The sequence below is a fragment of the Stegostoma tigrinum genome, chromosome 2, assembly GCF_030684315.1.
Source record: "Stegostoma tigrinum isolate sSteTig4 chromosome 2, sSteTig4.hap1, whole genome shotgun sequence".
NCBI lineage: Eukaryota > Metazoa > Chordata > Chondrichthyes > Orectolobiformes > Stegostomatidae > Stegostoma > Stegostoma tigrinum.
Window position 1 is genome coordinate 113,305,655 of NC_081355.1, and position 17,017 is coordinate 113,322,671.

The 17,017-nt window shown below is 41.8% G+C and overlaps 1 protein-coding gene across 7 annotated transcripts in view; it reads left to right on the forward strand.

Moving 5' to 3' along the window:
- The first annotated feature begins 3,096 nt into the window (after positions 1–3,096).
- The window catches only part of adam22 (ADAM metallopeptidase domain 22), a 339,135-nt gene continuing 325,214 nt past the window's right edge, over positions 3,097–17,017 (forward strand). For 5 of the 7 annotated variants that reach the window (XM_048555033.2, XM_048555043.2, XM_048555053.2 and 2 more), the window contains exons 1-3: positions 3,097–3,553; positions 3,856–4,025; positions 4,608–4,684. In XM_048555033.2, the coding sequence (XP_048410990.1) occupies positions 3,466–3,553; positions 3,856–4,025; positions 4,608–4,684 (335 nt within the window). In that variant the 5' untranslated portion in view covers positions 3,097–3,465. The remainder of the gene's footprint in view (positions 3,554–3,855; positions 4,026–4,607; positions 4,685–17,017) is intronic. The other 2 variants (XM_048555072.2, XM_048555090.2) reach the window with 1 other exon arrangement.

Genomic DNA, 17,017 nt, shown 5'->3' on the forward strand with positions numbered 1-17,017 from the left:
GTCCTGTACACAAAAAGCAGGACAAATCCAACCAGGCCCATTACCAGTACATCAGTCTCCTCTCGATCATCAGTAGATTGATGGTGAGTGTCATCAACTGTGCTAACAAGCAGCATCTGCTCAGCAACAACCTGATCAGTGAAGCTCATTGGGATCTGTCAGGGTCACTCAACTCCTGATCTCATTACAGCCTTGGTTCAAACATGGACAAAAGAGCTGAATTCCAGGGGTGAGGTGAGAGTGATAGCCCTTGATATCAAGGCTGCATTCGACCAAGTGTAGCATCAAGGAGCCCTAGCAAACCTGGAATCAATGGGTATCAGGGGGCAAAATCTCCAGTGATTTGAGTCATACCTGACATGTAGGAAGATGGTCGTGGTTGTGCGAGGTCAATCATCTCAGCTTCAGGACATCTCCGCAGGAGTTCCTCAGGGTAGTGTCGCAGGCCCAATCATCTGCAGCTGCTTCATCAATGACCTTCCCTCCATCATAAGGTCAGAAGTGGGGATGTTCGCCGATGAATGCACAATGTTCAGCATCATTCACGGCTCCTCAGACACTGAAGTAGTCCACGTTTAAATGCAATATGATATGGACAATATCCAGCCTTGGGCTGACAAGTGGCAAGTGACATTTGCACCACATGATTGCCAGGGTATGACCATCACCAATAAGAGACAATCTAACCACTGTCCCTAGACATTCAATGGTGTTACCATCACTGAATCCCCGCTATCAACATTCTGGGGGTTACCATTGACCAGAAACTCAATTGGACTCACTACATAACACAGTCGCTACAAGACCAGGCCAGAAGGTGGGAATACAGCAGCAAGTAACTCACCTCCTGACTCCTCAAAGCCTGTCTGTCATCTACAAGGCACAAGTCAGGAGTGTGATGAAATACTCCCCACTTGCCTGGTTGAGTGAAGCCCCAACAATGCTCAAGAAGCTTGACACCATCCAGGACAAAGCAGCCCACTTGATTGCCACTACATCCACAAGCATTCACTTCCTTCACTATTAACACTCAGTACCAGCAGTATATACTATCTGCAAGATGCACTGCAGAAATTCACCAAATATCCTCAGACAGCACCTTCCAAACTCATGACCACTTCCATTTAGAAGGACAAGGGCAGTAGACTTATGGGAACACCACCAAGTCCAAGTTCCCCTCCAAGCCACTCACCATCCTGATTTGGAAATATACCGCCATTCCTTCACTGTCGCTGGGTCAAAACCCTGGAATTCCCTCCCTAATGGCATTGTTGAGTCAACCCACAGCAGGAGGACTGCAGCGGTTCAAGAAAGCAGCTCACCACCACATTTTCAAGGGAAACTAGGAATGGGGAAGAAATGCTGGCCAGCCACTGATGTCTATATCCCACAAATGAATAGTAAATTAAAAATTAGGAACTGTTTGTTGAGTTGGATAATCAACCATGATCATCATGAAATGCAGAGCAGGATTAAAGGGCTGAATAGCTTAACCCTGCTACTTTGTTTCTTTTACATCAAGGCAGCAATTGACTGAGTACACTATCCATAAGCTCAAGCAAATTTTGGGGAAATATGTTCACTGATTAGAGTCATACCTTGCACAAAGGAAAATATTTGGTTATTTGATGTCAGTCATCTTAGCTCCTCGACATCTCTGCAGTTCCTCAGGGTGGTGTCCTCTGCCCAATCATCTTCAGCTGCTACATTAATGACCTTCCCTCCCTCATCAGGTCAGAAGTTGGGATTTTGTTGATGATTGCACAGTATAAATAATTTACAATTTGTCAGATAATGAAGCAGTCCATGTCCAAATGCAGCAAGATTTGGACTGTATTCATGCTTGGCTGATAAATGACAAGTAAGATTCATGTTAAACAACTGCTTTGAAATAACCATCTCCATCAAGAAAGAATTGATCCATCACTTTTTGATGTTCAATGGTATTACCATCTCTGAATCCCCCATTACCAACATCCTGGGGATTACAATTGATCATAAACTCAACTTATCAGCGATATACATGCTGTGGCTGCAAAAGCAGGTCAGATCCTAGGAGTTCTAGTAGTGAATAACCCACCTCTTGTTCTCCCAAAGCCTGTTCACAGTTTACAAGGCACAAGTCAGGAGTGTTATGGCATATCCTGTACTTGCCTGGACGGGTGCAGCTCCCAGATCATTTACTCTCATCAGCTTCGTTAGCACTAAGGCAAAATCCTCAATCTATCTTCCTTAGAGTACATTAGGTGGCCCTGCACCCTCAGGAAAAGAGCGAATCAAGAAGGTAGCTGAGCATTATCTTCTCCAGGCCAATTAGGTGTGAGCCTAGCCAGTGATACCCACCTCCAATGAACAGATAATTTTAAGGTTGTTCACCACTAAATGAAATAGGTTTCACATGACCTACTCTGTCAAATTCTGAAAGTACTATCAACACATCAATTAATTACTCAACGAAATACACTGAATCCTGGTATCAATCTTGAATCGGTGCTGCAGCCCTTGCAAGGTCAACACATCCTTTCTAAGATGTAGTGGTCCAGACTGATGTTACATTTGGTCTACTGGAGAACAATAGCAGATTTTAGTTCAATGTATCCCTTAAACACACTGCCCTGTTATCATTAATATTCTTACAGTACAGTCCAAATCAGTTTTAATGCTTAGGAATTGATCTGCAAAAAGAAAACGATTTTGTGCATAGAACTGTACAAAATAAATTTCAGAATCTTATTACACAAATTATTATTACACATACATGCGGCTTGCAATCAAATTTGTGTATAATATGGCTTGGGAAATCTTTCAAAATTTAAATAAAATCAGAAACATAGGACCTTTTGATTTTTTTTTCATCTCGGGATATATTTGTGTCATGACAGAATTGAAGATACAGTTTTAAATACCTGCAGTGCACTGCAAAGTTAACACATTTGGCCTTGGAAGTAAATTCACTTTCTCAGCAATGATCTTTGAAAGGGTTCAATAGATCGAAATATAAATACCAGCATGTGATATATCCTTTTATATTAGTTGTTACCTCCTGCTGCAGTCCTGCTAGAGAGTGCATCCTCCAAACGCTGGTTTGGCTGCTGCTGCCCATGCTCAGTGAGGACCCTGAGCTCTGCAGCCGGCGAGAAGTTACGAGGAGATTGACGTGGACGTGCGGGAGCAGGAGTGAGGAGGATCTGGCTGCCTGCGAGCGACCAGATAGATAGAGAGAAGGAAGAAGAGGAGGGAGAGGAGGCAGGAACGGAGGGAATATCCTCAGATGCTCACTGTCATTAAATATTGCAGTCCGCACTCTGAGGGAAGCAGAGCATAGAGAGAGAGAGAAAAAACAACGGAAAGAATACGAATGAAATCCTAAGGCATCCTGTAGACCCGGTCAAGGAATATTGCGACAAAAAAGGCGAAGATTGTATTGTGTTATTTTCTCGTACAGGGCGATAAAGAATATGAAATATGAAGCCTTTGTCATCTCAGATTGTTTTGTTGTATCTATTTGGACTAGTCTACCTCCTTCAATGTGGCAGCGCCAATAGCAACCCCGGTAAGATTATCAAACGAAAATCTGCATCTTCTTAATCTTTGCACGTTTGGCATTTTCCTGGGCGGGCTGTTTCTTTTTGTGTGTGTGAGAGAGAGCAAGCAGGAAACGCTGAATAACAGTTTTTAGTATGGAATTGTCCGAGCGGGTTTGCGACCTCTTGTTGTCTGATTTGTTTTTATTTTAACTTTGACTGACTGAGGAGTTAAGGAGGGAGGGGACGGGCAGCTTAAACATAAAACGCTCTGCCTGTTACACGGACAGCGCTGATAAGCAAGTTGTTGTGTTTCCGGGAAACCGTGCAGGTTCGCCTGAAGGTGACGACGCCTGGAGGAGAAAGGAGGCGGCGGCGCGCATCTTGGAGCATCCTCAGAGGACCACGCCGCTGCGGCTCCTCCGACAGCCGGCCAGCGGGCAGCAGCTCGGCCTGGACACCCGTGTGACCGGCGCCCAGCAGCAGGCATCCTCACACCCGGTAAGGTGCCCGCTCACCGTCCAACCCCATTGATTTTACGTGGCTTCAAATGTGCACACACAAACAGAGCTCCCTCTGCAACCATTTTCCCCAGAGAGCTTTGCATTTTGCTGAAAAAAAACACAAGCAAATTAAAACACCCCACTGCATCCAAAACAGATTTCATCCAATTGAATATGATTTTGTTTTAAGAACGTGTAATTCCCGAGCATACGATCCGTATTCATTATTTTAGTTTGTAAAAAAAAGTCGCCCAGTCTTTAAATGTGATGAAGGGTCTAGGCCCGAAACGTCAGCTTTTGTGCTCCTGAGATGCTGCTTGGCCTGCTGTGTTCATCCAGCCTCACATTTTATTGTCTTGGAATTCTCCAGCATCTGCAGTTCCCATTATCTCTGATACTATTTTAACCTCACTGCGAAGCCTCTTCCAGGGATGCCTAACCTTTAAATGTGATCTGAGTTTGCACAAAATTTCAATGCGTTTTTTTGTTTCCATTGCGCATTATGCATTTTTTGCTGCTGGCTGTCTATTACCTCAGTAGGCCGCCTTACTAATCGTTGCTCTTTGCTTTTTGTTTGCAGGCCACTCATATTGCCCAGGCAACCTTCCAGGTTGATGCTTTCGATTCATCCTTCATTCTTGACGTTGAACTAAACCAGTAAGTATACTGTGAAAAAAAAGACTTTTGAGTGCAGTAACACAGCCCACTCCGGAAAGGTTGTGTCATTATCCAGGTTCACATATTTCGGTTTTGACACGGACAGTTATTTCGTGGCCAAGTTATGTTGGGAAGTTTACGGTTTGCTGTTGCTGTTGTGCTGCGATTATCCTCACTGATTCAGTTTTCCGCATGAATTAATTAAATTTCCCAGTGGCTCCCATCGCTTATTACTGTGGGATTGTCCAGCTCCTGTTGCTACAGTGTGGAGCTCGCTTGCTGTTATAAAAAACTTCATGGAGAGGGATCTGTGGGAAAACTTAATTCAAGGGATATAAACATTACAGATGCATTGTAAAGGTTTTGTGGAATCGATGGATCTTTTAAACTGACCTCACTGAAACTTTACCAAATAGTTTGTAGGTTTTTGTTTTAGTAGGACCACAAGGAATATGAACAGAAGTAGCTCATTTTGCACTTTTAGCCTTCTCCGCTGTTCAGTTGGATCATGGCTGATCGAACATTCTTCACATCTACTTTCCTGCTGTTTCTCCTGTAATGCTTGATCAGTTGACTTTCTTATTGATCAAGAATCAAGTTCTAAATACACACAAGAATTCTGCCCCCACAGCTTTCTGAGGCAAAGAGTTCCAGGGACTCACAACCCTCTGAGAGAAAAAATTCCTCCTCACTACAATCTTAAATTGGTGCCTCTTTGTTCAGAGACTGTGCCCTCTGGTCCTAGACTCTCCCAGGAGCGGAAACATCCTCTCAACATTTACCCTGTCAAGCCCCTTAAGAATCCTATCTGTTTTGATGATGTCACCATTCATTCTTCTAAATTCCAGTGATTAGAGACCCAATCTGTTTCATCTTTGCTCACAAACAATCCTTCCATACCAGGGACCATCCTAATGAACCTTCTCTGAACTGCCTCCAATGAAATGACGCCATTCCTTCAATAAGGTGGTCAAAACTGCAGATATTGCTCCATTTGTGGTCTCACCAGCACATTGTACAGTTGCAGTAAGACTTCCCTACCATTATATGCCAAACCCCTTGAAATAAAGACCACTATTGCATTCATTTTCCTAAATGTCTGCTGCACCTGAGTGCTAACTTACTGCGTTTCAAGCACAAGTAACCCCCAAGTCCCTTTGTGTTGCAGCTTCTCTCCATTTAAATAACACTCTTCTTTTGTTCTGCCTTCTAAAATTAACAACAGCACATTTTCACACTTTATATTCTATTTGGCAACATTTTACCCACTTACTTAACCTATCAATGCCTCTCTGTAATCTCTTAGTATCCTTTCTGGCTTTCCACCCATTTTTGTCTGATCTGCAAATTTGGCTTCAGTATGTTTGCATCTTCCTTCAAGTCATTAAGACTTATTTTAACCAGTTGCCCCTTTGGGACCCCACTGGTTACAGGTCTCCAACCTGAAAAAGAACTCCATATCCCCACTCACTATTTTCTGCCCATTAGGCATTTTTAAAAATTGATATGCTACCTCCAACACCGTGGGCTCTGTTTTCTAAATCTTTTGGAGGTGCTTTGTTGAATGCCCTCTGGAAGTCCAATTACAGCACATTTGATTTCCTTCTATCCACTCCGGTTGACACTTGCTCACAAAACTCTAATAAATTTCATTTAACATGGTTTCCCTTTAATGGAACCATACTGACTCAGCTTGATTAGATTACGACTATCCAAATGTGCTGCTGGTTAATAATTGATTCCAACATTTTTCCAAAAGTCAATGTTAGTCTAATCAGCTTATAGTTACCTGCTTTTTGCCTCCCTCCTTTTTTTGAATAGGGATGTCATATTGGCAGTTTTCCAGTCCTCCAGTACTTCTCTGGAATCCAAGGATTTTTGGAAAATTACAACCAATGCACCCACTACTTCGTTCAGGATTCTAGAATGCAAGCCATCAAGGCCAGGGGATCTGTCTGTCTTTAGCCCCATTATTTTGTCTAATACTACATCTGTAGTGATGGTGAAGGTCCTTAATTCTTCACTGGTATTATTTAATATTCATTTGAAAAGTCCTTGAGACTACTGCATATAGTATTTAAGTTACATGTTTCCACAACCCTGATAAAAAACTTTGAAATATAAAAAACAAAAACAGAAGGTGCTGGAAAAGCTCAGCAGGTCTGACAGCATCTGTGAAGAGAAATCCGAGTTAACGTTGCGGATCCAGTGACCCTTCCTCAGAACTGAGAACAGTTCAATTCTGAGGAAAGGTCGCCGGACCAGAAAGGTTAAATCTGATTTCACTTCACTGATGCTGCCAGACCTGCTGAGCTTTTCCAACACCTTCTGTTTTTGTTTCTGATTTACCGCATCCACAGTTCTTTTGGTTTTTGTTTGAAATATAAGCCTTAGCAGCAGGAGTATGCATTTGGCCTTGTGAGCTGGCTGCATCATTCAGTAACATCATGGCTGATCTGATCAACGTCTCAGATCAATTTTCCTATTTGCACTCCATAAATCTTACTCCCCTGTCCTTCAAAAATAAGTAATATGCTTTAGATTAAAACATAATTGAAGAGGATTACGTGAAAATGTGCAGGAAATTACTCGAATAATGTAGTAGTGTAATATACACCCAGAGGAAGTGTTAAGTAATTTTGAAACAGTGTATGATACAATGCAAGTGTTTGAACCTCATTGCACAGTAACTATACTTTCATTCAGATATCTGATATGCAAAAAAAGTCTTGAATCTTCAAGTCAGGATTTCAGGAAATTAGCTTCTACAGTTGGTGGGATTCTTCTGCAATATATTTTTCATACATTCATACATTCCCATATAAGTATTGAACTGTTCCCAGGAGAGCCCTGCTGCCTCTTCTGAAAGGCAGCTATCAAAACTAATACGATGATTACATAAAATATTCTATTATAATATGGCAAGAGAGACCCTGTGCTATAATTGCATAAAATATAGAATGCAAAATTCTCAAGGAATGATCTTTAAGGAAGTGGCAGCAGAAATAATGGATTATTCGTGACTATTATTTATATTGCTCCAAATTCCCTGGATGCGGGAAGAGCTCTAGTGGAATGGAATGCTAATATGACACCATGGTTTAGAAAGGGAAGGAGGCAGAAAGTAGGAATGTACAGATCTGTTAGTTTAATATGTGTTGTTGGAAAGTTGTTCAAATCCATTTCCCGTAATAACAGGCCATTTGGAAAATCAAAATACAATCCATCAGAGTCAGCATGGTGTTACGAAGGGTAAATCATGTTCGACTCATTTTTTAGAATTCTTTGAAGAAGTAATGAGCAATACGTATGGGGAGGTCCTGAGATGTGGTAACCTTGATTTTCAGAAGGCATTTGATAAGGAGCCACACAAAAGGTTATTCTGCAAGTTAATGTTACATGGGGTTGGGGGTGATGCATTAGCTTGGATAGAGGATTGGCTAATGAATAGAAAACAGAATTGAGATAAATGGGTCCTCTTCTGGTTTGCAAGACATAAGCAGTGAGGTGCTGCAGAATTCAGTCGTCAAGCCCCAACTATTTACAATCTATATTAATGACATGGATGTGGGATAGAAAGCAATATAGTCAAATTTGCAGATGATGCTAAATTTAGTGGGAAAGTAAGTGCAGTGAAGAAATAAGGGATTCACAGCTGGATATGGATAGGTTAGACGAATGGGCCAAAATCTGTGGAATTCCCTACTTCAGGGTGCGGTGGATACTGGGACATTGAATAAGTTCAAGGAGGAGATGAGACAGATTTCTAATTAGTAACTGATTAAAAAATTATGGAGAACAAGCAACCAAGTGGAGCTGAGGCTGAGATGAGATCAGCCATGATTGTACCAAATGGTGGAGCAGGCTCAAGGAGCTCAATTGCTACTCCTGCTCCCAGTTCTTATGCTGTTTTAGTGTTATAGATCATAGAATCCCTACAGTGTGGAAACAGGCCCTTCAGCCCAACAAGTCCACACCGACCCTCAGAGCATCCCACCCAGACCCATCCCCCTATAACCCACCTAATCTACACATCCCTGAACACTACGGGGAATTTAGCATGTCCAAGCCATCTAGTCTGCACATCTTTAGACTATGGGAGGAAACTGGAGCATCCCGAGAAAACCCACGCAGACATGGAGAGAATATGCAAACTCCACACAGATAGTCGCCTGAGGGTGGAATCAAACCTGGGCCCTGGCGCTGTGAGGCAGCAGTGCTAACCACTGAGCTAATCACATATACTTGGACCTAAATAGACAGGATTATCCTCCCATGGGATGATATTGAAAATATCCTTTTGGATTATCTCCAACTCAAGTGATTTTTCTGAAGATGAAGTATAGTTGAAGAATGCCTAAATTGTAGCATTTAAGAAACTGGTCTCTCTAGATTTTGGAACTAAAGACAACTCCATTCCTTCCTAAATTCTGTCATGTTAGTACCATACTTTTTAGTAAACTGACATTTAATTTATCATGTCTGAAATTATGGAAGAGAGATTAAGACATTGGACTCCGTTTTCTTGTCAAAATGGTGGTAAATGGGAAATAACATAAGAGTTTCACTGCAGAGTTTTTGTTATTTACGTCAGTAGATCATATTATAGTAAAATCATGAAACCCTTCTAATTCTGTACAGACTTTAATTTTGCTTTGGAAGGCATTGAGCACATTTCTAATGGATTATTGTGGAAAATGATAACAAAATGTTCGTGCATATGGAGGTGGCATAGTCATAAATGTAAATTATATGGGGATGACAGGTCAGTGTTAAAAAGAATAATCAAAATTTCAATTATTTGCAAATAGCTTAGGTGTTCTGCAAGAGAATAAAGGGTGGAGATTGTCAGAACAGTCATTAGACTTCTAGAGTATTGCTGAAGAAATCTTCTCAAAGCTTTTCATCTTGCATTAATCTACATAATTTGTAAGAAATACAGAAGTAAAGGGAAGCTTTAGTACTGGGTGAGAGGAGAGTGCTGATTGGTTGGCAAGTGGATTGATTGAAGCATTGCCATGTGAAGTGCACCAGCTAATGATGACTGACGTAACTGGCCACATTTTATTTAAATTTTGAACCAGGAAGGCAGATTGGTTGTGATAATAGGAACTGCAGATGCTGGAGAATCCTAGATAACAAAGTGTGGAGCTGGATGAGCACAGCAGGCCAAGCAGCATCTCAGGAGCATAAAAGCTGACGTTTCGGGCCTAGACTCTCTGATGAAGGGTCTAGGCCCGAAACGTCAGCTTTTGTGGTCCTGAGATGCTGCTTGGCCTGCTGTGTTCATCCAGCTCCACACTTTGTTATCTTAGGCAGATTGGTTGCACTGATCTGAGAAAATAACCAGAGAATTGTGGTTACCTACTTGTTGAGTTGGAATGATATAATCTCTGCAGGTATTCTGTCTGGCTACAAAGTACGGGGGTAATGGGAACTGCAGATGCTGGAGATTCCAAGATAATAAAATGTGAGGCTGGATGAACACAGCAGGCCAAGCAGCATCTCAGGAGCACAAAAGCTGACGTTTCGGGCCTAGACCCTTCATCAGAGAGGGGGATGGGGGGAGGGAACTGGAATAAATAGGGAGAGAGGGGGAGGCGGACCGAAGATGGAGAGTAAAGAAGATAGGTGGAGAGAGTGTAGGTGGGGAGGTAGGGAGGGGATAGGTCAGTCCAGGGAAGACGGACAGGTCAAGGAGGTGGGATGAGGTTAGTAGGTAGCTGGGGGTGCGGCTTGGGGTGGGAGGAAGGGATGGGTGAGAGGAAGAACCGGTTAGGGAGGCAGAGACAGGTTGGACTGGTTTTGGAATGCAGTGGGTGGGGGGGAAGAGCTGGGCTGGTTGTTTGGTGCAGTGGGGGGAGGGGATGAACTGGGCTGGTTTAGGGATGCAGTAGGGGAAGGGGAGATTTTGAAACTGGTGAAGTCCACATTGATACCATATGGCTGCAGGGTTCCCAGGCGGAATATGAGTTGCTGTTCCTGCAACCTTCGGGTGGCATCATTGTGGCAGTGCAGGAGGCCCATGATGAACATGTCATCTAGAGAATGGGAGGGGGAGTGGAAATGGTTTGCGACTGGGAGGTGCAGTTGTTTGTTGCGAACTGAGCGGAGGTGTTCTGCAAAGCGGTCCCCAAGCCTCCGCTTGGTTTCCCCAATGTAGAGGAAGCCGCACCGGGTACGGTGGATGCAGTATACCACATTGGCAGATGTGCAGGTGAACCTCTGCTTAATGTGGAATGTCATCTTGGGGCCTGGGATGGGGGTGAGGGAGGAGGTGTGGGGACAAGTGTAGCATTTCCTGCGGTTGCAGGGGAAGGTGCCGGGTGTGGTGGGGTTGGAGGGCAGTGTGGAGCGAACAAGGGAGTCACGGAGAGAGTGGTCTCTCCGGAAAGCAGACAGGGGAGGGGATGGAAAAATGTCTTGGGTGGTGGGGTCGGATTGTAAATGGCGGAAGTGTCGGAGGATAATGCGTTGTATCCGGAGGTTGGTAGGGTGGTGTGTGAGAACGAGGGGGATCCTCTTTGGGCGGTTGTGGCGGGGGCGGGGTGTGAGGGATGTGTCGCGGGAAAAACTCTCTCCACCTATCTTCTTTACTCTCCATCTTCGGTCCGCCTCCCCCTCTCTCCCTATTTATTCCAGTTCCCTCCCCCCCATCCCCCTCTCTGATGAAGGGTCTAGGCCCGAAACGTCAGCTTTTGTGCTCCTGAGATGCTGCTTGGCCTGCTGTGTTCATCCAGCCTCACATTTTATTATCAACAAAGTACGGGGCCCTGCTTATTAATGTATACAGCTTACACTGTAGCAAGCGTTCCACACTATGAGTCTGCCCAATAATTTAAATTGGTTGTCAGTTTCATTATTTGCTCATGTCAGGTTACTTAGCAAATGTTGTCTGATCACAGAATCACATGTAATGTTGGACAGTGTCGTGAGATTTGCAAGCATAGCCTGATTGTGTATGGTAGTACCTTGCTTGTTATTTGATACAATCCACCAGTCTTTGGGAATGAATGGCTTCCATACCTAGTTTCTCACTGGTGCTGAAATGCATACATCATACTACTCATTTGATGATAGGTAAGATATATTTTGGGCTTGATGGCAGCATTCTTTTAGTGTCACATGCTTCTGCATTGTAACAGTGCGAAACAACCAGCTCAAAATGGTGTTCAAACGTTTAATGTAACTTACCCTTCTGGGATAATCTGAGGTAGAGTGGGTACTTTTCAGTACCAGAAATGATGGCTTTAGGCTTGAACATGTGTTTATGCAATACACAATGAAAAAGGGTGGCCGTGATCCTGTAGGATGGCTTAGATTCACCCTATTTCAGCACCATGCTTCTATTGTGAATACATGTCTTGAGACACACTTATGGGGATGTTGATGAGGCCAATCTTATAGCACATATACAGTATGCACTATTGTATTTGGTTGGTTTGCTGAGCTGGTTTGTTGTTTCGCAGATGTTTCATTACCACGCTGGGTAACATCATCAGTGCAGCCTCCGATGAAACACCATTGTGTTTTCCCGACTGTTATTTAAACTGTGGAGTCCGTTGAGCTGGATTACCTCACTTCTGGGTTTCCTTCATAGTGGAGTGTATATGGACTCGAGTTCTTTGTGTGTTTTCATGGCTTTCTTCATGGAATACCAGGCTTCTAGGAATTCCTGTGCCTGTGTCTGCTTTGCTTGTCCCATGATCCTGGTGAGTCCCAGTTGAATTGGTGGTTCTCCTTATCCATGTGGATAGAGATGAGTGAGTATTAGTTGTGTCTTAGACCTGACCAATACTCACTCATCCCTATCCACAAGGAGAAGGAGAATCACCAATTCGACTGGGACAGCACCAGGATCATGGGACAAGCAAAGCAGAGACAGGCACAGGAATTCCTAGAAGCGTGGTACTCCACGAAGAAAGCCATCAACAAAGACAAAGAGTTTGACTCCATATAAATTCCATTGCAAAGAAAAGCTGGAAGTGAGATAATTCAGCTGATCAGACTCCAGAGTTGAAATAACAGGTGGGAAAACACAACGGCGCTTCATCGCAGTCTGCACTGATGATGTTCCCCCAGCCTGGTGACAAAATGTCTGCGAAACCAAGAACCAGCTCGGCGAGCCAACCAACTACAACATCCACAACCCAAGCTACAAATCTACTCTAAAACCTTGGATTATGCACTATCAAATGACTACTTGGTGATTTAAATTTTGTATACTTCATTATTATGGTATCTAGTGTGGCTCCCTTTTGAATTATCTTGTCTAACCTAGTTCAGAGACAAAATGTCTAAACTTTGTCTCTCAAAATTTGATGTTAAACAAATATCTATTTTGTTCTATATTTGCACAATTAATGATGAGATTTATTCACTGATGTGAAGTGTGTAATATATGTATTATGATAATGTATTTTGGATTTTTATCTAGTGGCATGTGGGTTTAGTGTTTAATTTATAATTATTTTAGAAAGGCCTTCAACTAGGCCCACCATAATGTACTCGCCCAGAAGATTAAGATGCATGGGATCTGCGATAATTTGACTGCTTGGATTCAGAATTGGCTTGCCCATAGAAGGCAGAGGGTAGTGGCGGAAGGGTGATTTTCTGGCTGGAGGTGCATGACTAGTGGTGGTCCACAGGGATCAATTCTGGGACTCTGTTATTTGTGATATATATAAATGACTTGGATGAAAATGTAACATTTTTTAATTCATTAAAGGGATGAGGGTGTTGCTGGCCAGGCGGCATTTATTACCCATCCCTAATTGCTCAGAGGGCAGTTCAGAGTCAACCACATTGCTCTGGACCTGGAGTCACATGTAGCCAGATCAGGTAAGGACAACAGTTTCCTTCCCTAAAGGATATTAGTGAACCAGATGGGTTTTTTCCTGACAATTGACAATGGATTCACGATCATCATTAAATTCTTAATTCCAGATATTTACATTGATTCCACCATCTACCAAGGTGGGATTGGAACATGGGTCCCCAATAACAATATCTGGATCTCTGGATTAACAGTCTAGCAATAATATCACTCAGTCATCACCTCCTCATTGGGCCACAAAAGTTGGGTGTGTTAGTAAGCGTGCAGATGACACAAAGATCAGTGGAGTTGTGAATAGTGGAGAAGGTTGTCAAAGGATACAGTGGGATATAGATCAATTGTAGATATGGGCAGAGAAATGGCAAATAAAGTTTAATCCAGGCAAGTGTGAAATGCTGCATATTAGGAGATCAAATATTAAGGAAAAGTCTACAGTTAATTGCAGGACCCTGAACAGCATTAATATGTAGAAGGGTCTCGGGGTTCAAGTCCATAGCTCCCTGAAAGTGACCACACAAGTAGATAGGGTTGTAAAGAAAGCTCTTAGCATGCTTGCTGTTAATGGTTGGGGAACTGAGTACAGGAATCATGTTGCAGCTTTATAAGACTTTGGTTAGGCCATACTTAAAAGTATTGGGATCAGTTCTGGTCACCACTCACAAGAAAGATTTGGAGGCTTTGGAGAGGGTGCAGAAAAGGTTTAATTTGGCAAAATGATTGGAGCAACATAGTGGGCTGTAGGGCTCATCATACCTGTGCTGTACTGTTCAATGTTCTATGTTCTAAGTATTTCTGTAGCCATAGTGATTTCTTTTAGAATCCAGCCTGAGGGATAGTTCTTAGATGTTAATGGAAATTTGTTTTATATTGGATAAGTTTTTAAAAGTGAACCAAGTAAACATTTACGCATTCGGCTTTCAGTTTGGAAAGTCAAAAATCGATTTTCTTTTCTTTTTGATTGGGGGAAGCCCCATAGCTTGGTGAAAATAGCTTTATGGTTTTAATTTGGTAGTTTTGCAGAAGCCTTGGCTGAAAAAAACACAGTTGCTTATAAAGAATGGAGAACATTTAAGACTATTAAGAAATAGCTTACATCCTGAAGGAGTTATTTGAAGCAGATAAAGTTTAAACTCAATTATATAAAGACTGCAGGAAGAGGATACCAGAAATCGAAGCCATAGTTAAATTAAAATCTCTACAGATATGAAAGAGGAGGGAATTCTACCTGCCATGAGTAATGTGAAGGAGTGATTTTGGGATTGTGGTCTAATAGTTTACTGTATTTTGAAATATTTAAACTTGCATTATGTCCAAATAGTTTGGTTTATTCTTATTTATCTTTATTTATTTTGTGTAATAAACCATATCTGTTGTGTTGCGTGCTTATATATCAAGCATATATGGAATGAAGTGCCTGAGGAAATTTTAGAGGCACATAGAATTACAGTATTTGAAAGAAAGTTGGACAGCTACATGAATAAGAATACTTTAGAGGGATATGGGCCAAATGCAGACAAATGGGACTAGTTAAGTTTGGGAAACCTAGCCAACATGGATGAATTGGACCAGAGGGTCTGTTCCTGTGCTGTATGACTTAATGACTCTGTATGTGGGACCATCTCGTTTAAATCATTAAAAGTATGATCTGTCAAGCCAGATTTCAGTCTAACATCTGAATTACCCAGAAATAATATCAACTGGGATTATAGGATTAACATTATCCCTGCATGAAACAGTACTTCTTTTGAGTTGCAACAAGAAAATAACAATTACACGTTATGCAGCATATTTTGTTTTATAAAGTGGAATGTCGCTACATTAGCTGGGCCTTATTTAATTTGAGTAGTATTTAATTTGAGTAATAGTAATTCTCGGCTGTCAAGTTCATGGTATGTGCTTGACAAAGTTTGATGTAATGAATTAGCAGTGGCAGTCATATCCTTGCTGTTTAAAGTTTTAGTTAAAGTAACAATAACAATATCCCACCTTTTTGCCTGGGCAACTGTTTTATTTCTAAAAGTTAAACAATTACTTCTACACTAGATAGTAATTCTATTTTCTTCTGAAATGTGCTGATTTAATCTTTCCTGTGCTGCATCCAGTGACCAAGCAGTCATGCTTATGAAATCTTATCAGCAAAATATTTCTCAGGAGAGTTGGTGGGCCGAATATCATCCCTCTGTGCTGGATCCATTCTGTGAAATTTAGCAGAATGAATACCAGATTGATCAGCATCTTAAGAAAGATTTCCTTCTTTTGGTCTCTGTGGACCCTCAGTGATTATTTCCTGAGTCACAGCAAAGGACTGTGATTCCTTTTCTATGGCCATGGTAGAAAACAGGCCCTGAATCTACCTCAGTTGAAACGTGGATTGAACCCTATGCATTTCACGCTAATCTTAGTCCACACGAGCCCATGAGAAAAATATTGAGGATAATGTTGACCTTTCCAACACAACCAGTACAATGCTTGATGTAACTCTTACCTGGAGTACACTAAGTTGCAAGTGTCCTCCGTTTTAATACATTGAGTGCTACAACTGTCGCTGTGATGGACAAATTCAATTACCATGCCCCCATTACTAAAAAGATAACTGAAATGATTACCTCTGATGTTCTATATGTCAGTGTTCCCTTTGGCTTTGTAACCTGAAGTGCTCATAGAGTTAAACCTGTCTGCAGAATTTCTGCTTGCAATGTTTGTAGACCTGCCCTTGACATTATGAACATACCATACTACATGAATCAACACTTTTAGAATTTTCTTTATCTTTAAGTATTTTACTGTATCTATTACTTGTGAAATTATTCCTGATCTGTTCATTCTTAAAAGATGCCAAGTGCTGCCTTTTGGTCTTTTTGTTATACTAATATAGTGTAGACTCCTGGTAAAAGCAGATAGAGTAAAAACACTCATCAGTTACAAAATGGTCTGGATGACTGCTGATGCTCATGGATTGAGAGTGAAATGTCAGTATTATACTTAAGTATTAGAATGTTTAATACCATCAACAGTGAGTGGCATCACTACATGATAATACACATCAAATCATCCGTAATAGATGTACTTTAGTCAGTGCTTTTTTGTAAACATTACCAGAGAAAAGAGTAGCCGACTGGCCATTATCGTACAATGTTACAGATTTTCTCTGACAGTTTTATTTGCCTCAACAACCCCACTCCATTCCCTATGAGAGAGAGAGTTACATGTCCTTTAGACTTTTGCTTACTCAGGACATTGAATACAAGACCAAGAAAGTTATGTTCAACCAGTATAAGTCAATAATTTATCCGAAAACAAAACAGAATTATTGGGATGAATTTTATTTTTGACGCATGAACAGTTTTGTTCAGTGTTTTGGACCATGGCACCATAAGGTGTAGGAGCATAAGTAGGCCATCCGGCCCATTGAGTCAACTCTGACATTCAGTGAGATCATGGCTGATCTGGCATTCCTCAGTTGGTCTTGATTTTATTGAAGGCAAGTTCAGTTTTGC